The 24,732-nt window shown below is 41.4% G+C and overlaps 1 protein-coding gene across 5 annotated transcripts in view; it reads left to right on the plus strand.

Moving 5' to 3' along the window:
- Window positions 1-24,732, plus strand: part of KIF13A (kinesin family member 13A) — a 189,276-nt gene that overhangs the window by 92,950 nt on the left and 71,594 nt on the right. For all 5 annotated transcript variants that reach the window (XM_037893076.2, XM_037893074.2, XM_037893075.2 and 2 more), the window contains exons 5-9: window positions 10,389-10,481; window positions 11,145-11,325; window positions 14,917-15,004; window positions 16,414-16,548; window positions 17,774-17,886. In XM_037893076.2, the coding sequence (XP_037749004.1) occupies window positions 10,389-10,481; window positions 11,145-11,325; window positions 14,917-15,004; window positions 16,414-16,548; window positions 17,774-17,886 (610 nt within the window). The remainder of the gene's footprint in view (window positions 1-10,388; window positions 10,482-11,144; window positions 11,326-14,916; window positions 15,005-16,413; window positions 16,549-17,773; window positions 17,887-24,732) is intronic.

The raw sequence follows: 24,732 nt of genomic DNA on the forward strand, positions 1-24,732 counted from the left end.
ATAGGTCGTCCTTCAGATAGGTTGTAGATCCTTGATGATGCGTTGGAGAGGTTTTCTTGTTTTCTTGTTGCAGACCAAAGTTATCAGATCTGAATTCCAGCGGTGGTAATCAGTTCAGTGGATTCTACTGTGTCACTTACCTGCCGAATCTGGATGAGGCCTTTTTTATGTAGCAAACTTCTCCCAGTGAAGTTAGTGTGAGTCTTTTCATTGACTTCAATAGGACCAAGGAGAGAGCCTGGAACCAAATGAGCAACTAAATTTAAACCCATTTGTTGTCTCAGCAAAACCCCACCCCAAATTAATTTAATGGGAGTTACCTCAACCCTACCCCTCTGCAGCCTACTTGGATCTCTGAGTTACACCCAAGTTTCCTCTAATACCATCCAAAAAAAGTTCTATTGACTTTTTTTAGCTTGAGAACTGAACTTATGTAAAACCCTGCTCAGTTTGATCAGACTGTAGAATGGTGATTCTTCTTTTGATCCCTCTCGTCAGCAAAAAAAACAACCAACCAAAGGCCTTTTCAAGATTTTCTTGATGAAAAAAGATGCTTTTACCATCCCTTATCAGTTAATTCAATTTTGTACATTGCTGGAGTTATCTTGTGACTGTCTTAATTCTTTTAAACAGATGGTGTGCACTAGAACATAATAAATTTTGGGGGAGGATAAAAGATTTTCTTTTATCTGCTCTAACATAAAGTGACTGGGCTTTTGGCTGGCTAAATCAATCTTGTGTTAACTGACTCTATTCCATGTCCTACAATAATATACCTTGTTTTAATGCCAAACAGCTGAGTGCAGAAGTGATCAGAACTCTTAAAATTCCCTTCTTTTCAGTGGAATCGACATTTTTTTCCTTTTTTGATATCTTCACTATTTAGTTGCTTTTAATGGATTTATAGCTTTGCCTAGATCATCTTATTTATTGTGGTTGCTGATTTATTATTTGTATTGTGGTAGCACCTAGGCCTCCAGTCATGGGCTAAGATCCCCATTGTGCTAGGCACTGTACAAATGTACATCTTGTCCAACACCGAAGACTGAACTGGGGATCCTCCAGTGCTAAAAACATGATGTGATGGCTTCCCCCCTGGGGTGCCACCTGGAACTGGGGTACCACTGAGCCCCCTGACCCACCAGCCTGGGCCCCTTCTCACACTGTACTGCTGTGACAAGCTGTAGAGCCCTCCAGCCTGCACTTTCGCCAGCATTCATACAGGTAGGGACATACCCAGCTGCAGTTACATGCAGGCTCTCTATCCAGCTCCTGCAATGAACCAACAACAGAAAGGCTACAGCTAAGGCAACTCCCAGCACCCCAGACACTCACCCCCTTTGGAGTATAAACACAAAATTAAACAGTTTTGCGCTGCACAGGGAATTGTGCAGTGTAAGCTCAGAAAGTTCACCCCCTCCCTCGATGTAGAGAAGAATATGTAACAGCTTTGCCCCTGAGCTATTATTCCCATACACTTCACTCCAACTCACTGGTTAGGTAAAGCAAAAACAAGTTTATTAACTACAAAAGATAGACGTTAAGGGATTATTGGTAGTAAACCGCTCAAAGCAGATTACCTAGCAAATCACCAAAAAATGCAAACTAAGCTTAATATACTAAATAGATTGGATATGAATTAGCAGATTCTCACCCTAAGTGATGATACAAGCAGGCTGCAGATTCTTAAATGTTGCTTAAAGATGCTTTACAGCTTGGAATCCCCAGGTATTTTATTCACAAGCTGGAAATCCCTTTAGCCTGGGTCCAGCACTTCCCCCAGTTCAGTCTTTGTTCCTCAGTGTTTCCAGGAGTCTTGTTAGAGGAATGAAGATCGCAAGGTGATGACACTCCCTCCCTTATATAGCTTTCGCATATGGTGGAAATCCTTTGTTTCCAAGGTTGGTTTCCAGACCAGTCTATGCAAAAATACTGATATCCCAAGATGGTGTCCAGCATTATGATCACATGTCCTTGTAGAGTCATAGCAGCCATTACTCACAGGCTGTTTGGTGCGTTCTCAGGAAGGGTCATCACCAGGTGGGAGATAAGTTTCTCCTAAGGCCTATTTTTTCCCCCTAATGTCCTATTGCCCTGAATAGGCCCTTTCCCACTCACTGTCTAGACTGAAAGCATCTTGTCTAGTGAGCGTTACCCAGGTGTAACTACATTTGAAATACAGATACATAGTCAATATTCATAACTTCAGATACAAAAATGCTACATGCATACAAATAGGATAATCATATTCAGCAAATCATAACTTTTACAATGACCCCTCACATGACTTATCTTGCATAAAATGTATCATAATTATGTCAAAATCATATAATAATATCACTATGAAGAATATGGAGTGCAGTGTCACACAGGAGTCTCTACAGCAGTGCTGGGCAACCTACGGCCTGCAGGCCACATGCAGCCCATTAGGGTAATCCACTGGCGGGCCATGAGACCGTTTGTTTACATTGACCATTAATATACTTGGCTGCCCAACCTATGCAGCTACACGACTTGATTGTTGTTGCCCTTCCCCTTTGGTGTGTGGGCTTATCTGAATATGTTTGCGTTGTAAATGTAAATTTTATGGCACTGGGTTTGTGTCTTTTTGTTCTGTAAAACACCTAGAACACTTTGGATGTCACATAAGAGCTAAATAACAGAGCTGGTTGAAAAATGGAACTTTTTCAGCAAAATACTTGTATATTTAAATTTTGAACTTTTTGAAAATAATATTCTGACCCAGATAATGCGGTATCTGTGCTTTCCATTTGCCTGGCTGAGATTGGTTGAGGTCAAAGAAGTTGATGCTTAAACTCGACAAGGGACAAATAGTGCTAATGGATTAAGGGAAAAGCATCTGGAGCATGGGCAGAAGGGTTTGATGAAGCCCCTATTAACATCAGTGGGAGTTTTCCCATTGATGTCAATACGTCCGAGAGCAGATCCATGGGTGGAAACACATTCCCTGCCCTGAAAAGCTTACACTTTTATAGACAGAGACCATACAAGTCATGGCACAGCATTTTGGCAAAGGGAGGGCACTGAGAGATTCACAGCAATGAGAACAAAGTAAGGACAATTTTACAAGTGTGTAAACTGCAGTAGCATTTCAGAAATCTGGAAAGAAATGGGTTTTGAGAAAAGGAGAGAGAGAGAAAAAGAATGCACTTCTTGACCTGTGTTATACTTTCTCCCCTGCAATTAATGTTAAGTGCAGCCTAACCACTTCCAGACTGCTTGAGGCTGCATCTGTGGAACAAAGAGGGGTAGGGTGGAGAAAGGTGGCCTAGATTGTCAGTCAGTATCCCTTTCTAGGTGGGTTATTTCGATTAGGATTTAGGGCACGTCTACACTTGCCATTTAAAGCGGGAAAAGTCCCTTTTTTGCACAAAAACCGTGGGAACGTCTACACTTGCCAATGACTTTTTGCGGTGAAACTCAGAAGTTTCACCGCAAAAAGAAAACCACCTCTACGAGAGGCGTACCATTCTTACCGGTGATGTGCAAGTGAAGACACGTTCTTCCTGTTTACACAACTTTTAGCCTCCGGAGGATATCCCACAGTGCCGAGGTGACCACTCTAGCCAGCAGCTCTGCTGCTCTGACTCCAGGTAAACAGACATGCACCCCTCCCCCTGTAAAGCCCCTGGAGCTTTGAAATTCCCCTTCCTGTTTTCTTGGCAAGTGCTCACTTATCTGACCAGGTGACAATGCCTGCTCCAGGGAGCAAACATCCCCTGCTTAGAGCAATGCTGAACGACTGGAGCTTATCAGTGTTTCCGGAGAGGAGGCTGTGCAGCGACCCAGGACGCCCTGCAATCACCTCCCCTTCCTCCCCGGCCCCCTTTCCACAAGACCTAGGGTGACCAGATGTCCCGATTTTATAGGGACAGTCCTGATTTTGGGGTCTTTTTCTTATATAGGCTCTTGTTACCCCCCACCCTCTGTCCCGATTTTTCACACTTGCTGTCAGATCACCCTAACAAGACCCATCGTCAAACTAGAGAGAGGTGTACTGTGGGATAGCTGCCCTAGAGCGCTGCTCTCATCAGCGATGGAAGTGCTGCAAATGTAATCACTCTCTGAAGCCTGAGGAATTAAATGTATACACAAACCAGCGCTTTACTTTCACCGGTTCACTGTCACCGATGAAACGTAGAGTGCAAAAACTCTGCAAGTGTAGACATACCCTTAGTTTATTGTTACTATAGGTGACTAGTAACTGCTGATAGTAAGGGGGCACAATTTAAAGGTTATGGTGGTATGCAGCAGGGTTCAAGGCAGGTACTCATGAGACAAAGGAGTTTTAGTTTCTAGCGCTATTTTTGATGCCATGTTTTACGATACTAGCAGAAAGAGACTGTTCTAAAAGAGAGCTACACATGAAGAAAACTGTGATTGTATGTTTTGTATGTGCATTAAAAATCTTAAGAAAGTTGTCCTAATATATGGCTAGCATTAGGCTGATTTGTACGTTGCTGGCTCTGACACTTGCAATTCTTAAAAAAAGGAGCACTCGCAAAAATTCTTGTGCATTCTGTCATTTGCTTCTTTGGTGTGCTCACTGCTACCCTAGAATAAAGTGTCAGAATCAGTCTTGTGAATAAATATAATCCCAACACAACTGCATACAGCTTTATAATTACAACCAAACGAAGTGAGGTTCTGATAAGAAAAAAATCCATCTTTATTTTAATAAAAAACATTGTTTGGAGTGAAGTCCTATCCCTTGTTCACATTCCCAAGCACTCAGATAACAAATGATTTATATTAGCGCACTAGATGCATATTAATTTCATAGGCAGCGTCAAGGAATTTTCCTGATTCTAGTGGCAAAGATGCAAGCAGACCATTAAACAGAACGGAATGCAAGCGTTGCCATTGGGATGAAAGCTCTGAATAACTGTTACAGCTTAGCCCTCCAACAAGTTTACATTTCCCAGAAAAATTCCTGCAGCTGCTCAGAGATACGGTTGTTCTACCTGCACTTTTGTGGTTTAGAGAAATTCAGTGGAAGATGGCTGCCAAGAGACATACACTGTCTTGCAGCGTGCAAGCAGGCAGCGAAGTACGCTGCTAGGCAAAGTTTGTCCGGGGAGAAAACCCAGCAAATTGGACAATAGAATGGGGACTTAGAAGCAAATTAGCAAGGTCTTGCTCAGACAGTGCACAAAAATGTGTCATTGATTTGTTATCTAGCTGGCTTTGAACCTTCGAAAGTGAATGAGATTTTTATGCCCTTGAGCTGCTGATCCCCATCAAACCAATGAGACAGCTGATCCACCTTTACTTCTGTATTACTTATTTAAAAAGACCAGCCATTGACTATAAATGTAAGAGACCGTTTTCCTGTAACAGCAGCTATATAAATGGGGATACTGGGCCAAGACCCTTATTTCAGTGATCCATTACTCTGGTCTATTTCAGAGATTTGGGCTTAATTCTCCACTGTGCCCAAGTGGAAAGATCCCCCAAGGACCTTAAGCTAGCTGAGAACTGGGTATATCAGAGCCTAGCTCTGCCTCCTCCCCTTCCCTCAAATGTTCTGTCTCCTCCTTGCCTCCGAGAAGACTTTGCTTTCCCTTATGCCACGCAGTGGGTTCCAACGCAGTAGATGACAGTTGCAGAAGGCAGCAGAACCATCACTGCCAGTAGGGAGATTCCTTTGTGTCTTTCAAGTTCGCTCTCTGCTGCATAAGCAGAGAACTATCTCTTTAGGTCTGTAATGCCAGGGACGGACAATGGTGTGATCATCTTAGACCAGGTTTACCTCCTCTGTCACCACTGACCTGTTACTTTCTCTTTGGCTTTGGGAGCAGAGCAGATCTATTGCATCTCTCCACCAGACACCAGGTTCTCCTTAGCAGCCCAGCTTTTGGTAACTACAGTACAATCTCGCTAATCCACACTTAGCTCACTGCCATAAAAAAAAAAAAGATTTCTCCCCGCTTTTCGCAGACATCTCACTGTTGCATGCTCTCTTCTCATTGCTTTTAAAGCCTTTTACTATGCACACTACAAAACGCTTACTACCATACTAGGAACTATTATTATAATTAAAACTGCACTTGGCAAATAAATGAATAAAGTACATTTTGTCAGGCACTACTCATGCTTGTTTGTTATGATTATTGTGTTGGTTCACTTACTCGCTAATTTGCTAAACGTAGTAATTCAGTGGTCTGTCCCACTCCGTGTCTGTTACCAAGGCTTGTTCTGCTGCCTGTTGCACTCCTATGAACAAGCTGCTACCTGGTAAAGGGCCATGTTGTTTATTATGAGGATTATTTATTAGGGTTTTTTGCATTGTTTTTTTCATAACACTCAGCAATGATAGATTGCACAATTGCTGACTATCTGCCAGGGTACCATTTGGTGTAATTAAATGACACCCGGAATACGTATTTGTATTTTACCTTCTCAAGAGACACATTCAAAATGTGCTTTGCAAAGGTTAGGAGAGCATGTGCTCAGTTCCAATAGGACACCTATTGCATTGTTCAGTCACTTCAATTATACATTTGACTTACTTGCTTTATGTCTTAAGCCTTACATTTCTCTTTTCATTTTAGTTCTTGTTACACTAAAGTGAAGGGAACAAACAATAACTAATATATGTTTGCTGAGGATTTCTGGAACAATGTAAGCCATAAGATATTTTTGCAGCAGTACAGAAAAAGAATTACATCTACTAGGCCAATTTTACCCCTGATATAATTTCACTGGAGTCAGTGAAATTACAACAGATTAATTATACCCCTAGCTTTCAAAGTTCAACAATATGCCATACCTTCCAATACCCCACTGTACACAATACACTATAGCATACCTTCCAGTACCCCACTGTACACAAATATGCCATACTTTCGAACCCAATACAGCACACCTTCTCATACCCCACTCTGTATGCAGTATTTTAGATCTTGTAATTTATAATCCCATATTAGGTATCCACGTATTGTAACAGAAATAATATTGAAGTATGTATCCATGTAGCGCTCAGCCAGTGCAGGGTTGGTTGCAGTAAAGTGACGTTCAGGATCACTGCACACCTGTTGTGTACTTTGCACCTGGTGGGAGAGAGCAGCTAACAACACTTTGTCCTTATCCTTTCTTGGCAAACTCTTTGCAGTGAAAACATTTGCATCAGTGCTACTTTCTGTATTTCCAATGTGAGCTGGAAGTGGCTCTCTTGTTACATAGCAAGACCACCAAAATGCTACCCTGGGAATAGGGTGCATATGCTGTGGACCTACAGCAAACCAATATAATGAGGCTCCACCTCCGAATGTGCTGCTACGGGCATAGTGTGAAAGGAGGCCATCAGCTAAACATGCTGTACAGCTCTTCCAGCATTAGATACAAATCACACTCCCAGCAAAAACGGGAGAGGGGTTTGTGGCTCTCTGAGGAGCCTAGGCTCTCAAGGCTATGAGAGAGGGTGAATAATGAAAGCCAAAAGACACGTTGCTGGAAAATACACCCACAGCTCTGCTTACTGTACAATAGAGCAATTTCCCTCTTTAAAGCCTATACCTGAGGGAAGAATGGAATGTGGGGATATGACATTGACCCACCCTGTCTAGACTAGGAAATAGGTTGTATTGAAAAACGTGATAGTTCAAGCATGTTAGCAAACACATTTTTAAACACTGCCTATTTTCCCAGTTTAGACCTGCCCATTCAGAAGAGGGGCAAGGAAACAAGGAAGGGGCACTGGGCATGTTAGAAAGTCCCAGTTCAAACCACTTGAGCATCCCCCAGAGAGCTCACGCAGATACACCCCAGGCCAGAGAACGCAGCTGGCCTGGAGCTGCTCTTGTCAACCCCAATAGTAGGGGCCTTAGCAAGGTGAAGTTCACTTTTCTGCGGACATGATGGCATGAACAGAAAATCCCTGTGAACTGTGGTCCCACCATAATTCTAAGGGATTCATCATGAGAGGGAGGAAAGCCAGGGTATTTTAATTCTGACCTGGGATTCTGGGTGGGAGGACAATGGAGTGAGTGAGCATTCACTCCTGGGCTACCACTACATACACAGACTCTACTCTACTCTTTTCCTGCAAGCCAGAGAGGTACTCGGTGCTTCTCTTTGTTTCAATCTTGAAAAAAAACAAAAAAACCAGTGAATTCAGTGCGGGCAAGAAGTGCCGGACTGACTGACCTAGAGGCCAAATTGTTTACAGCACTGAAGGACTTGGAAATCTTCACCCCTCTGCCCTGATGCTGTCTTCCCCAGTCTTCCCCAGAAATCCACCATGGGTTTATTTCTCCTCCCAGCCCCCCACCCCCATCACTATCCCCTGGCCCTGCTGCCCCCCCCAGATGCGCATCCATGCCACATGGCTCTTCTCTTTCCTTGCTGCAGCCACACCTCCCCCCCACCCCCTCAGGTTTGCAGCCCTGGCCTATGCTGCCTCCCCCTCTCCATGATCATCCAGTGTCCCCAGGGGGCCCCCGCTTCCTCCCTGATTCCTCCTTCCCCTGAGCCCTCCCATTTTGCCCCATCACTGCAAGAAAGAAGTTCCCCTTTTTGCTCACCGGGCAGGCAGCGGCAAGCAAAGCGACTCCAGCGAGCTCCTCTCCTTGGCACATACCTGAGCACAGCTGTAACTGGGTGGGCAGGACAGGACAGGGACAGCTTCTCTGGAATGTGCCTGCTCCAGGGTGTCTGGGGAGGGGCATGTGACCATTCCTGTCCCTCCCTAGTGTTGCCCCTGATCGTTACGACCTATTAGCTAGCAATAACATCTCATCCTAAAACTGGATGAGACAAATTTTACTTTAGTACATGCTAAACTGGTCAAGGGAAGGAGCCTACTCTTCATCTCTACCAGTTTGGCCTATGTTAAAAGCAACATTGCCTCATCAACAGTAGAGCTTCAGGGTGCAATAGTTAGAACATGTTCTAACACGACACCATTACATTCTAGCCAAGGCAAACTTTAAGGGTATGTTTAAAAAAGAATCAGAGATGTATTATTAAAAAACTTGTTTAAACTAACGTTTTAAAATCCTAATCTAGACGGTTTGGGGTGGGGGGTCCTGGGAGGGGGCGGTCAGGGGACAAGGAGCTGGGGGTGGGAGGTTAGATGGGTCGGTGGTTCTGAGGGGGGCAGTTAAGGGACAGGAAGTGGGAGGGTGTGGATAGGCAGCAGAGGCCAGGCTGTTTGTTGGACACAGCCTTCCCTACCTGACCCTCCATACAGTTTCACACCCTGATGTGGCCCTTGGGCCAAAAAGTTTGCCCACCCCTGCCCTAAGCCAAGGAAAAGTTTGGCTAGTTGCACTTTAGTGTTTTAACAGCTCAGACTTAAATAAGAGATAAGCAGCAATAAACATCAAATATTCTACAAAATCACTATGCAATATGTAAAAGGTTAAAAACACCCTCTCCCCCCAAACTAGGTACAAACCCCACCCTTAACTCAGCACCGCTTATTTTGGGAGTCGATGTAGATGGCACACTTCCCAGAGCAGAGCTCAAAATACACAGCATACTTGCCCTGTTGGTGGTGCACAGAGTCTGAACTTTTGGGTGACATCCACTGTTCCTACTTTCATATCTTGGCTCATAGAGCTTAAAGCATACTTAAAATCTTCTATGACTGTTACACTCAACAGAGGATTTTCATATGGCGTCTCTGTATCTAGATTTTCAAACTAATACTGTACTTACCAGAAAAAAAAAAAGATAGGCTGGAGTGTATGCTAAGATAAGCCATTCAACTCAATAATATACATATCATCCCTAGACAGAATCTCAATTCTTTCATTTTGGTCAAGGTGTCACCTTGACGTGGGAAGAAAAATAACTGGCTTTTATTGAAACTTGAGAACCAGATCACAAGAGTGAATAGCTGGGACAATCTCTAGTAAGTGTTCTTTAAACTGGGAGACTAACATGTTATAATAGTGATGTTGCAGTAATTAGCAATTTTGCTACTCCACGTGTATTTTTGTAATTCAAGAATGCATACTGGCTAAAATTTTCACACTTGGTTGCCTTAAAGTTTAGCCACCTATATTCTTTTCTAGGCACCTAATTTTAGTTGCTTGATTTTCAGAGATGGTGTAGTTCTCACTGAAGTAAATGTGAAGTGCTCAGAACCTATGAAAACTGGGCAACTTTTTTTAAATACTTAAATATAGCTTGCAGTGCCAGTTTTAGGCAACCAGGCTTCAAATCTTGGCCATTTTGATTTTTGTGTGTTAACAATGTTTTTCTTCCTTAGCAATGCACTCAGAAGAACAAAAATTTCCTTTTAGATTTCCATGTCAGTAAAATCACAATTTACTCAAGGTTTAAGAATCTTGCTCCTTTATTTTAAATAAACTGTGGTGTTTCTTTGTGATTTGCTGTTTTGTTTTTGTTTGTTTTAGGTCAAGAAATGGTGTTTAAGTGCCTTGGAGAAGGAATTCTTGAAAAGGCCTTTCAGGGATATAATGCTTGTATTTTTGCCTATGGACAGACAGGTGAGAGGGTCTTCTGTCTGAGGAAAAGGTGGAGAAGGCTTCTTTGTGTGTGTGTGGCAGGGGGGCGGAACAAACAAAAATAATAGAACTAAAAGAAGAGAATCTAAAAATTCTGTGGGAAAACAGTGAAAATAAAAAATCCTTCAAACATCATTGTATTACTACAGTATTATATTTTCTGTTTCATTTTTAATTAAGTACTTGATTGACAGCTCTGGAGATTGAACTCGTCCTCTATTTAAACACAGAATGGGTTCAGCAAGGCCGGTGGCAGTGCAATATTCCTTACACAGTTGTAAATGTATGTTTAGTTTCTACCTGCAGGAGCCATCGTCTAGGATTGAATGGAAAATTCATATCCTGTGCCCATTCATTCTTTTGTGTGTGTCAGGTGAGACTGACAACAAGGGTTGCCAATAAATAGCAATTGTGGTAGAGGTGTTGTGAAAGAATCCTGTATTGATTTACCTATTTCTTTTCTTTAGTACTCAGATGAACTTGCTGACTGCTTGGTGTCCTCCAAGTCACTTTGTTGTCTTAGGTGCTTCTTGAAGAATAAAAGGGAGAGGAAAACATACGTTGTGTGAATAATTTAGTGACTATTTGAGAAATTGCAGGGTGCTTTAAAATATTCCATTTCTCTTCCCCTTTGCTTTTCTCTAGGTTCAGGAAAATCCTTCTCGATGATGGGCAATGCAGAGCAGCTCGGCCTGATCCCACGGCTCTGCTGTGCTTTATTTCAGAGAATCTCTGTAGAAGAAAACGAATCTCAGACCTTTAAAGTTGAAGTGTCCTATATGGAAATCTATAATGAGAAGGTCAGAGATCTGTTAGACCCTAAAGGGTGAGTAGTTTTTTTTATATTAGTTGAAACTGCAACATAGAACTACCCACTTTGGAAGGGTTTGTGAAGCTTTTGTGAACTTGTATATGTATAAAACTTGTTCAGAAAGGATCACATGCCCAAAACGTTAGAGTGAATAGTTCTCAAATAATACCAAGTTTGTAAAGCGTGAACGTGATGTTGTTGATTTAGGCTTGGTCTATACTAGAAAATTAGGTTGGCATAACTAATCCAATCAAGAGTGTGGATTTTTTACATCCCTGAGCAATGTAGTTATGTTGACCTTAACTCCCTGTGAGGACAGCGCTAGGTTGGCGGAAGATTTCCTCTGCTTACCTAGCTACCGCCTCTTGTGGAGGTGGATTACCTATGCCAATGGGAGAACCCTCCTGTTATCATAGGTAGTATCTACACAGAAACACTGCAGCTGTGCCGCTGTATTTTTTAAGTGTAGACATAACCTTACTTGTGTCTATTTGAATAGATGCTTAAAATAACACCTTTTAACTAGTCACTTAACTGAAGAAATGCGGTCACTTTTGGTTCAGCTTAGTACAGCTGTTGAACAACACGCAATATCTCTATATACATCAGTTTAGGACAGGAAAAGAATACTTCCCTTTTACATGGGAAAGAAGGGATGAATGTATTTGATGTAAGAATATTTATTGCCATAGTTGCAGAAGTGTAACCTGGAATACCAGCAGCATTCTCAGATTTTGTATATTTTGAAAGATAAATGTTTTTATAGAGAAGTATTTTCTTTTTAGGAAATGTAGATTAATTTTAAAGGACCGAGAACACTAACCAGAGTAAATACATGATTGTAGGGGTGGGGGAAATACAGAAAACTAAAAAAGAATATCAAATTAATCAGTACATTAGGGCAACTTGATTCTTCCTTATTTGTGGCTGTGTGATATATGGCAATTCCTGATATACTAGCTAACATATGTCATTATTTTATAGAAAGATTTGACTCACAATTTCTCTTAGCAGCTTGCAGTGCTTGTGGAAGCCTTACAAGGGAAAAGACAGCCCAATCTTGCATCCTTCATTACACACCCCGTACTCCTAATTATTTTATTAGGAGCTCTGATTGTGATAGGAATGTCGGATTAGGCCAAAAACCCGTTAGATGACTTTTGTCTCCCCTCCCCACTGTACTCCCTCAAAACAAAATAAAACAAAAAATCAGACATAAACTAATATAAGCACTTATGTGTTACTTATTACATGTCTATCCAGCCATTCCCTATAACTAGACTTCAGTGATGGTCCTTGAATCTTTCTCTCCTAGTTCGCTGGATTTAAAAGAGTGAATACTTATGAGAAAACTAAAAACCAAAATAGAGACATTTTGTTCAGAGCATTATCCTTCATTTGTGTAGATTTAGATATGGGCAACAAATGAAAAATCCAGTCATACTCTCCAATGTCAAATGTGAAGCTTTCTCTGACAAGTAGAGGAGACCTAAACCATCAGTTTCTGTCTCTTATGGTTCCAAAAATAACCTTGTAAGTGTAAACCAATGCTGTGCTGACTTCTGAGTATGCAGATAGCTTAAGTGTCCTGTTTAATGCTCATAGTGCATCAGAATGAAAGTACAGTAGAACCTCAAAGATATGAACACCCAGAGTTACGGACTTATTGGTCAACTGGAAACCATGTGGAACTGGAAGTAATCAATTAGGCAGCAGCAGAGACACCTCCCCCTCCCCCCCAATCCAGCAAATACTGTACTACCTTAGGACTTTAGCCCTGGGGCTCAGGGCTTCAGCCACAGGGGTGGGGGCTGGGGCATTGCCACAGTATGAGGGGAGTCAGGGCTTGGAGCTTTGGCCCCATGGGGGGCACTGGAGCTTGGAGCTTCAGCCCTGCAGAGGGTGCCAAGGCTTGGGGCTTTAGCTACGAGGGGAGTACCTGTTTCAGCCTCAGCGCTCTCCCCATAGCTTAAGCCTTGAGCCCCCGTGCCCTCCCCCCACCACCAGCTGAAACTGGAAGTGGAACTGTGGGGAGTCCTGGAGCCCCCCCGCGGGGCAGAAGCCAGGATCGGTGCTGCAAGGCTGAAGCCCTGAGTCGTGGTGCCCTCTGCAAGGCTGAAACCGGGAGCGGAGCTGCGGGGCTGAAGCTCTGAGCCCTAGTACCCCCCCAGGTCTAAAACCCTGAGTCCTAGTGCTCCTGCAGAGCAGAAACCCTGAGCCCCCCACCCTCCGGCTGTAGCCCCAATCCCCCCATGGCTGACATCTGTAACGTCTAGTTCAGAGTTATGGAATATTTCAGTTACAACCAACCTCCATTCCCTCTGTAACTGACTCTGGTCAGTTTCTTCTATTGAAAACCCTGTATAGTGGTGAAATGAGAAATCCTGTCACTTTCACTCTGTTTGGGAAAGCTGTGAGGCAAGTTCTACAGGTATTCACAGGGGAAGAGGAACACCAGAAGCAGCTGGAGAAGTAGTGAGGGAATTCTGGAGTTGGAAGATACCTTCTCCTGGTAGTCACAATGAGACTGATATACAAGAGGGAGTCTTGGAAGAAGGTTTGTAAAGCCTAAGGCTTGATCTACAGTAGAAAATTAGGTCAGGTTAACTACATCAGTCAGGGGTGTGAAAAATCCACACTCCTGATCAATGTAGTTAAACTGGCCTAAGTCCCTGTGTAGATAGCACTAGATCAATGGAAGAATTCTTCTGTTGACCAAGCTACTGCCTCTTGGGGAGGTAGATTACCTGTGCCCATGAGAGAATCCCTCCTATAGGTGTAGCTATGTCTACACTGAAGCGCTACAGCAGTGCAGCTGTGCCACTATAGCCTTTTAAGTGTAGACAAACCCTAAATATGTAGTGGTTGACTTAATTGTATTTATTGAGTGATAAATCCTAGAATCCTCCCCCATCCCAGCAGCCACGGATAGGGGCTGAGCTTCTCAATAAGGCATTGTCTCCTGGACTTCACTGAAAGCCACCTGCCATCACTTATACTTGGTATTTGTCCCGGCAGGTGGGTTTAGGTCTCTGACTAGGTTTCTGTTTTGTTTTTGTTTCTTTTTGTTTGTTTTTTAAATCACTGACTATGACTATGTGTCCAGTATATACAGAATTGTATATGTCAACTAACAGATACAATTTAAAGATTAGACTGTTACATTTGGATAAAGTGTGAAAAAATATAAAAGTTTGAGTCTTCCTTGATTTGCTCTATCACATCCTGGATTTTTGTTTGTTTTCCATTTTTGTCTATAGAAAAAATAACATGAAGCATTTCAGGGTCTGTTCTAAACCGCCCCTCTTCCCCCCAGCAAGTGTGTGCATTAAAAAAAATTTGAGATTATAATGATTAAAACCTGGTAGGTAGATTAACAATAGAAATAAGATCAAAACAAATCCAGAGTTTACCTGGAGGGTGGTTTTGCTATTACTTTAATCATTTAAAAAAAACAGCCAGAATTTTAAAAATGGATCTCTAAGTTCTTTAGGTGATGTATTGGCAATTCAAACAATTGCTTTCATGGATTTCTTTTTTAACCAGTACAGTTCATAATAAATTGCTATGGGAAGGTTTTGAATAACACCCTGCTTTGTTCCTAAGGAGCCGGCAGTCCCTTAAGGTTCGAGAGCACAAAGTATTGGGGCCATATGTAGATGGCTTGTCTCAGCTGGCTGTTACTAACTTTGAGGTAAATATAAACTGATGACAAATAACTAAATAACATTTCTGTAAACAGGGTGATAGGAATTTTGTACTATGTAAACCAGTATCTACTCAGATGTTTTGGTTCTTTGAGGTGATTTATATGTTCTAATATTTGATTTCATTATTGACAGTCACAAAGATGACTGCCTGAAGACTCAGAACTATTTATTTCAATTAAAAGCTTTTGGCCTGATCTTTTTTTTCCTATGGAAGTCAATGGAAAAATTCTTGTTGACTTTAGTGGCAGCAGTATCAGGCTCTTTGTTTTTGGAGATTACAGTGTATATGTAGCCAGTGTGTTAAGTTTGCCAATATTTCTTTATTATTTTGATTGTTTTCTATCCATTGGTTACAGTCTTCTTGTACTATGCTTATTAGTTGTATCAGAGTTTATCATAGTTGCAGAAGGGCCCACTTGAGTAACTCTGACTCCTTTGAAAATGTTATGTTTCTAGGGTTTATAAAAGACAATAAAAGGTAATATTTAAAGAAGTGCTTTACACACTGCATGGAGTTTTCTTTATAAAGGAAATTGGATGGAAAAACCCGTTTAAGTATTTTTTAAAAATGGCAGAAAATCTTCACTAATATTTTTCATGTACTACTAGAGGAGGAAAGACTACTCTTTTCAAAGACTTGTATACTTCTGAGGCAGATGTGCACGACGTAAGCATGAAAACTACCTTCTAGTTCACTTAGATAGTATGGGTTGAATATAATATTAAAGCTCAAGTAAATGAAAGAAGCAGTTTCTTTCAGTCATTGACAGATTGCAGTTTCTCCGGTTCCAACTTTTATGAATTGTGTTAGCTAAGGGAAAACCAAATGCAGTCAATCCTTTCCTACCCCGATCTTTAAAAGAACATTTTGATAGTGTGAATTTTCACAGCTTTTTTTTTATGCACATTTTCTCAGGAGAGTTAGCAAGCACATGTATCAAACTCAACATAATTGCCTTTGGTTTTATACATGTAGAAAGGTACAGTCTCTAAGTGAGGTAACCCTTTGAGCCAATTAAGTGAAGATAGTATTAGTGCAGCTCACTGAAGAAACACATTGTGTTCATCTGTCTAAATGGTTTTCTATTGGCCTAATTACTGGCATTAAACAAATATGACTTGTAATGTTGATGTTGTCAGCATGTTCTCAGCTACAGATGAGTAGAGATTGTAGCTTGTGTGTCAGAATTGGGTTTAAGTACAGCACTTAGAAATTTAAGGGGTCTGAATAACTGCAGCCTATCAAATTATGCACCCTTTATACACTATACATTTGAAAATGTATGGAGAAGGTCCTCATCTTTTCTATGGTAATGAGAATTTTGTTTAGTGGGAAGAACAGTTTCGCCCACTTTTATCTTAACATCCCTTTTTACTATATGTTATGCTCCAGGATATTGAGTCCCTGATGTCGGAGGGAAACAAATCTCGAACGGTTGCTGCAACCAACATGAATGAGGAAAGCAGCCGCTCTCATGCTGTATTCAATATTGTAGTAACTCAGACACTTTATGACCTGCAGTCTGGTGTAAGTGTGTGTTTGTGGTGGTCCTTGTTTGAAATAAGAGGCACTTGCTGCCATTTTTCTCCTTTCAGCCACTCAGCGTCCGGGATTTACATTTCAGGGGTGATAAATTTAAAGGAAACTTGGAGAACACAATTGAAGTCCACTGTCAGGATTCATACTGTTATACATCTATAAGTAGCACTGCTTAATTTGGGATAAGGAGACCAAATGGCCTACCATTTTAAAACTTAAGCTGCCTTGACTCCTAGGGGGTAGAGTTTTTCACCTCTGCCTTAAGAGTTATAATGTCACCTGGGGACACAGTTTCCTGTATGATATTGCGTGACCCTTTCCTTTGATCCCATTAGTGGTTATTATTTATGTGGGAAGGTAGAACACATGAGTATTCTCTTGGTTTGCCTTTTCTTTTGTCTTTAAGAGTATGAGTACACTGCAGTTGGAAGTGTGATTGCAGCATGTGTAGCTATATCTGAGCTAGCTAGCATGGGTTACCAATAGCAGTGAAGCTACAGCACAAGGCTTTAGGCCCAGGGTAGCCACCCAAATAAGTTCCCAGCATCCTGGGCCGGCTTGTACAGCCATCACTGAAGCACATGCTAATTGTACTCACAGTAGCTAGATTGCAGTGTGTGTAGGCGAACCCAAGCCTGATTGCAGTGTAAACATATCCTGTCTTTCTTGTAACTTGAACTATTTTCCATTGGTACCTAAAAGGGAATCCAGCCTCAAATAATTTTTTGAGTTAAATTGAAACATTTTTATGATTCCCTTAGCTCATCTAGTAGAGAGGATGATTCAAATTGAAATTTAATGTACAAGAAAAACTACGGAAGCAGCCAGTTGCCAAATGAGAGATGAGCATGCTGTTTAAGACTGACTACTGTAAAACCTGTCCTAGACAGATGATTTTTGCTGTATTAGCATTGGCAACACTTTAATAGCTTACCATGCCAGTAAAGTTATTGAACTTACACCATAGTTAATGCTATTTCATAAGTGGTGCAACCCTTAGGGATAAAGTGATATGAGAGTAACTGTTTAAAAAAATTAAAAAGCCTTATGGGAATTCCTTTTTCTTCAGGCTCTCTTACACCTCTGATTTGTCACTGTTCATAATGCACTGCTCATAAAACAGCAGGATTTAAGTACTGCAAGTATATCTGGTTCTTTAGCATTTTGTATTCACATTTCTTGGCTATTTGTCTCCTATGTTTCATTCTTCTAGAATTCTGGAGAGAAGGTCAGCAAGGTCAGCCTGGTGGATTTGGCTGGTAGTGAGAGAGTGTCTAAAACAGGAGCTGCAGGAGAACGTCTGAAAGAAGGCAGCAACATAAACAAGTAAGGACATTGGCAAATACGAAGTGTAAAAATGAATCTTCCAAGGTTAGTGTTTCATTGCCTGCCTGGAATCACTTGTCATAAATCACTTCAAGTGATGCTTCTGGTCAACAAGCAATTTAATTATGTTTTTTCAGCAACTATGTGCTGAACGCCAGATTACACATTGACGCAGGGAACCTGATTCATACATGATTCAGATCAGATCTTTGTGCTGCTTATTTGGAAAAAGTGACAACAGCACTCTTTAAAGAATATACCTTTGTGACTCATTTACACACCCTTTCCTCAGACACATGTAGCAGTCTCATCATTGAAAGAGTGTAAGCCATAAAAGGAAGAATACAAACCATAAAAAATTTGGTGACAACTGAATGGCTTTGCTCCAACATGTGCTAAAAATATGTAAGAGTATAGTTCACAGTTTAAGAAAAATAGGTCACAATGAAGGTGCATAAGTTTAAGGCTGCCTAGGGGCATCTGTAACTCAAGCAATAACAATTTATAGGGCATTTTGCTACCATAACTACTGTGTTATTCCACAAAACAAATACTTAGCATGATATCACCATTGTCTTAAATATACTAATTTCCTTGGGAAAAATGAGATAAAATGCAGCATCCAAACCTAGCACTTTTTTCAATTACCAATTTTAAAAGTTTCCATAAACCTTTTTTTGGTTCTCTGTAAGGTGAGCAGGACAGCAGAGGTATATTTCAACAACATTTATACTAGAATATTAAAAACCTAACCTCTTTTAGAAGCTGGACAGGTCCAGAGATTCTTCTGTAAACACCAATCTACTTTGCATCAGTGTGTCATGTTAAAAAGTTTACATGATTGGCACAGTAGGGTTAAGAATCACTACATATGATGGGAAACTGGATGGCTTTAGGTTGGTAGTGTGGTATGTGGAGTCTTAACTCTCAAGGTCACTGATTCAAATCCAGCTGTTAGTTTTCGTTTCTGGTCTCTCGGAATCTCATGGTTGGTACAGGCCTACGGGAAATAAGTTGGTTGTCTCAGTCTGACTCCTCGTGGAAAAGCGTCACATCACAAGACCGTTGCCACAACAGACGCTAATTGCCATTCATGCTGGCAGTCTCGGCATATATACCAAGAACGGAATGGGCATTGAGAGTGAACTCTCCTCACTTTTCCCTATAACCTGATCCCAACAAGTCAGGCTTTACATCCTTTATTGTGGTGGCAGCATTGGAATCTTGCTCTGTCCATGCTGTATCTTTTCTGTGGATAGATGTCTTCAGATACAGATAGTTCAAATCTTTCATGAGTACTAAATTTTACTTTGAAACATTTCTAAAAAGAGAATAGAAAAAAAATCCATCTTCATTCATTTCTATAGGTACATTTACCCCAAGTTAAGTTCCTGTATGGTATAAGTCTGTATCCCCTTTATCCATTTATTCACTGCTCTCCATTTGGAACTCCACTTGATGCTTGAATGCTGAAGAGAATTCCCTCAGTGCTGTACTGTGGTGTCCTTTACCTCTCTTTTCCCACACCTTGTAGAATTGTCTAACTCTTTCACTTACAAGAAGCCACAGAACTCGTATTTGATTTGCACTTGGGGAAAAAAGGCATTTTTATTTTGAGAGAGGTAGATTTTTCCCTCTCGTTCTGAAAGTGCATTGCAACCAATAATCAAAGTTTGTTTCTAGAAGTTGTGCTACTAGAACTGATTTTTACAGAACACCTCCCATTAAAATGTGTGAATAATGTGTATCACACATACTTTGTATTGTCACTCAGAATAGTATATCTCTGAAATAGATACTGAGCTCTCAGGGGCAGAGACAATAGTTGAGATTTCCAAAGTGGCACTGAAAATTTTAGCAACACACCATTTTACGATGATCAACATATTTTATAACATTGTGGACAGTGAATTTGACTGACTTGTAAAGTATCCCAGGTTTTTTTACCATGAGGTCAAAAGCAGAGTGGCTATAATTGCTTGAAATGGCAAAATCCATTAGAATATAATCTGTTATACCAATAAAATAAAAAACAGCAGGATCTTATTAAAGGGAAAAAGGCAAAATACCACATTTATTGTGAATACAGAAAGAATCATAGTAAGCAGTTAGTTACAGCTATAACATTCCATTCAATCTCATCTTTATTCACACATTCTCTCTCTCACACACACACACACACACACACACACACTCTCTCTCTCTCTCTCTCTCTCTCCCCCCCTCCCTCCCTCCCTCCTCCCCCCCCCCCAAGGTTGTTATCATAGTTACCAGCCTTAGAGGTGCTCATGCCAAGCCACTGGCCAGGTGGCATGGACATGAGGAGGGAGCAGGGCCTTGTCAGATGCTCATCTGATGCTCCTGGAAGTTGCTTTGCAGAATCAGACCCCAAAGTTCTCACTTTTTAGAGTCTATTTTTATAGGAATTTCTTCCTATGCCAGTCTATGGGAATTGCTGCATCATGCTGTTGCTGAATCAATCAGCAGATAGCACATTCCTGACGGCTCCAAGATGTTATCTTGTTCTTTGGTTCTCCCATTCTTGAGGCTGTTGGGTGGATTCCAGTCTGCCCTCCAGGGGTCCTCTGGTTATTTCCACTTGACGCCTTCTTCAGCCGGTGGACACTGGATTCTTAGGCTGGCACCTCCCTGATCATTCAGTCATTATCCACACCAAGCATCCATCCACATACATCCTCTATCTCTATTTTAATCACAATTGTTAATACAACAAAAGGGTGGGGAGTTTCTAGGTGCTGTTTCTGTTGTTAGAGTATTGCTTTGAGTCTCTCTCTCTGTGAATTGCTTTGAGAACAGACTCTGTCTTAGAATATACTAACACAATTAGCAGCTTGCAAGTTTCACACACAGAGGGAGAGAAACAGTACCAAAAACCAAGAGACCTCTTAATTAGTAATACCCTGGAATTTAAACTATGGGGAATCAAACTCATTTGTGATTTTAATACAGAACTTCTTTAATATGATCCAACAAATCCATATTGATTGCTATATGTAACTGCTTTGGATGAGAATGTGAAAATAAAGGAAGGCAAAGCAGTCTGACTCGTGCATTTACAGGGCTGGGCAAACCATACAGTACAACTAAATAAACCACAAATTTTGCAGGATGACTTCCGTGGCATCTAACCAGTTCCTGCAGATTTGCTTGGAAGTTCAGTTTCTTCATAAAAGCAAATACTGTGGATGAAATAGACTCTTCTCCAGTTATATACTCCCCTTCTCTCCCCCACAGTCATCCTACCTCAGGCACTCCACTTGGGAATGCTTTGGAGGGAAGGGATAGTTTGCTCCATCCCAGTCAGCTCCAGAAATAACTTGGACTGTGTAAGTCTTAGATCTTGCTATCAGTGTATTAGACCGAGGAGTCTGCTTTCTGCAGAGAGTGCTTTTGTTTTGTTCTCAGAGGTAATGCTACTCCTTTTAAAGGAGATGCACACATTGTGCGCTCTCATTGATATTTTGTTTGTTTTCTCTAGTTATTTACCTTAACCTAAAATAAGTCATTCAGGCTTACAGTCATCCAAACATATGGCTTCTCTTTGTACATAAAAAAAACATAAGAAGATGGCCCTCTCCAACCTTCCTTCCAGAGGGTGTTGGGTGGCTACTCGTCTCCCCTTCATCAGGGTTTTCAAGGGACCTGCCCCATAACTGTCTTCCTCGGTCCTTGCAAATATCTTCAGAAGAGCTAAATGTGCCTACTTCTCTCCCAGTAGAGAACTGGCTACCATACTGACCATAGGGGCAGCGGTACCCCACAGTCGTTTGCAATGTATCTGGGGAATCTCTACAAAACACATAATACGAGGCACAGACTAAATCAGCCATTGATTAGTGCCTACCAAGAGTTAAAGCATTCTTCTTAAACAGGCTGTAATTTTGATGCTTTTTAATAAAACCACAGTTGTTGCTATCATAATTGTAATGACTAAGCAAGCCTTTGAAAACAAAATTAATATTGCCCACAATACTGTGATCTGAGTAGCTTTCATAATACTAGGAGCAGTAGCTGGGTTCTATTTACTAGATGTCAGTGAAAACCCTATGAAAATTGGCTGAAACTATGCCATTCAATGCAGTGTTCTCCACTCTGATAAGCAAGCACCACCTTTACAACTGCTGACTCAGGCACTTGTTTGGAATGTGCAGGCCTCTAACTGCACAATAACAAGTGAGCCCAGTCATGCATAAGGAAAAAGTGATGTTGAAAATGTGAAACCCACAGAAGCGATTCTCTTTCATGTATTCTGCACCAGGCTGCCAAGTAAACTTACTCTTTCTGAACTGTCCCAGCTTATTGGGTGGTGGAAGTGGCTTTTGTTAAAGGGCATTATGTAAGCAATATCAGAGAACAGTATGTAGATTAGATTAAAGTAATTACACATCTCCGGTGCATTGTGAGTTATGAGGCAAAGTAGACACTGGAATCGTGTAATTATTTTATTGCAGCCATTTCTCATAATACTTCACTTACAATGTTTAGACAATGGCTTTTGTTACAATTTCTTCATTTGTATTTTTAAGGGATGTTCATTTTGGTATTATTACATTTGTTAACAATTAGCTGTATAAAACAGATTGTATTTTATTAATAATAATAATAATTAATAATACCTAGCTCTTGTACAGCAATTTTCATCGGTAAATCTCAAAGCTTCTTACAAAAGAGGTCACTATCGCTGTCCCCATTTTACAGATGTGGAAACTCAGGTACAGAGGTGAAGTGACCTGCCCAGCAGGTCACTGACAGTTCTGGGAATAGAACCAGAGCTCCCAAGTCAGTTTGGTGCTTTGTCCACTAGACCACACTGCCTAGTTAAAGCCATTTTTCTGAAGCAGCAATAAAGTGTTAAATCTTTAATGCTGTGTTAACAAACGACTATTGTTTCACTAAAATAAGTGCCCCTTTATTAAAGACTGGTCTATACAGTTAAATTAGTTGGCTTTACAGGGGCCTTTGAGGAGCAGTTTTGGGTGCAGAGGTTGCTTTAGTTTTTTCCTTGTGTGAAACTTTTCCCACTTTCTCTTGCTTTTACATTTCTTCTATTCCTAGGGATCTTCTGTTTTTGCCACTGTTCCTCTAGCTGATGGATATTCAACAGCATACCTTTAAGAGTCTGCTGTTGGTACTCCTTAATTGTCTTGGGAGGTTGGTCTGGACTGGAGCAATGTGTGGCACCCCAGTATTTGCCATCTTCACAGCCTCTGGAAATGAGAGATTGGGGATCCAGCAATCAGTTATTCCTGACAGTACTGCAAAGGCTGATGTACTTTCACTTATACAACAATTTAAAATTAAAATACCCTTTGTGCTGCATAGTATGATCATTCATACATGGTATTCTATGTACAGATAGGCAATATACAAGCTAGGACAGGGGTAGCCAACCTGAGCCTGAGAAGGAGCCAGAATTTACCAATGTACATTGCCAAAGAGCCACAGTAATACGTCGGTAGCACTGCATCAGCTCCCTCCTCGCCCCCTGCTCCCAGCGTCTCCCGCCCACCGGCAGTCCCACCGATCAGCGCCTCCCCCTCCCTCCCCACACCTTCCGATCAGCTGTTTCATGGCGTGCAGGAGGCTCTGGGGGGTAGGGTAGGAGCGAGGGCATGGCAGGCTCAGGGGAGGGAGTGGGAAGGGATGGAGTGGGGGCAGGGCCTGCGGCAGAGCCGGGGTAGAGCAGTGAGCACTCCCCGGCACATTGTAAAGTTGGCACCTATAGCTCCAGCCCTGGAGTTGGTGCCTATACAAGGAGCCGCATATTAACTTCTGAAGAGCCACAATTGGCCACCCCTGTGCTAGCATGTGTGATCATAAGGACAAATTGACATGCCCCTCCCTAAATTTTATTTCCTTCTGCTTCCTTGTCTACACTCCATCCATGCCTCCTCTCATAACATCCGAGTATGTCCTTCTGCTACACGATACTGGAATATCTTCTGTAAGAGTTGTAACAGCTGGAATCCTTCAGATCTCTCATTAAAACACTTCTATGCAACATCTTTTGACCATTATTTACTGCTTTTATTGCAATAGCACTCAAAAGCCCCAATCAGGGTCATGGGCCTCATTCTGATAGGCACTGTGCCAAGACCCACTGTCCCTGCATCTAAGGGCTTATTTACACTTACAGTGCTGTAGCGTATAGTGATGGCGCTGCCTACACATATGTATAAGTACAAATGTAAAAATGTATCTATATAGTATATTAAAATATGTAAATATAAGTAGAATATATAAAGGTCCAACTATTCCCACTTGCTCCTCAATCCAATCAGCATTAATTAGTTGATTCTTTGTAAAGGGTTTATGTGCGGATTGGAAACGTGGGGCGGGGGGAGTAAGAATCTTTGCTTTAAAACAAGACTAACTTCCTTTAACCTGGTGCTTCAGCTATTTTGTCAGTCTAATTTAGACCCTGAACCTGCATACATTTATGTACATGCTTAAGCGTGTGAGTAGTTCTGTTGACTTCAGTCCCTCTTACTCAGCTCTACAGTGCCGTCAGCAGTGCTTAATGAATAAGTGTTGAGGCAAAAGGTCTCTTACCTTTGGACTTTAGCCTCTGAGGAGGGGTACATAAGACGCTGCAACCTCACATGCTGAAGTATTTGAAATATTGTAATATTTTAACTGAGTTCCAAACTTTCTGGTTTAGTCTCATCAGGTTGCAGTATGAAATCCTAGGCAGCCACTCAGACTGCTCTCTGAATCCAATTCTTTTTTTATAAATATGGTTACTTTAACAGGCATCTTTCGAAACTGTATATGAACAACTGCAAACCACAGAGTCTAGTTCTCTTTCAAGTCGTCCTCCTCTTC

This window comes from Chelonia mydas, chromosome 2 (assembly GCF_015237465.2).
Source record: "Chelonia mydas isolate rCheMyd1 chromosome 2, rCheMyd1.pri.v2, whole genome shotgun sequence".
In the NCBI taxonomy this organism is placed as follows: Eukaryota; Metazoa; Chordata; order Testudines; family Cheloniidae; genus Chelonia; species Chelonia mydas.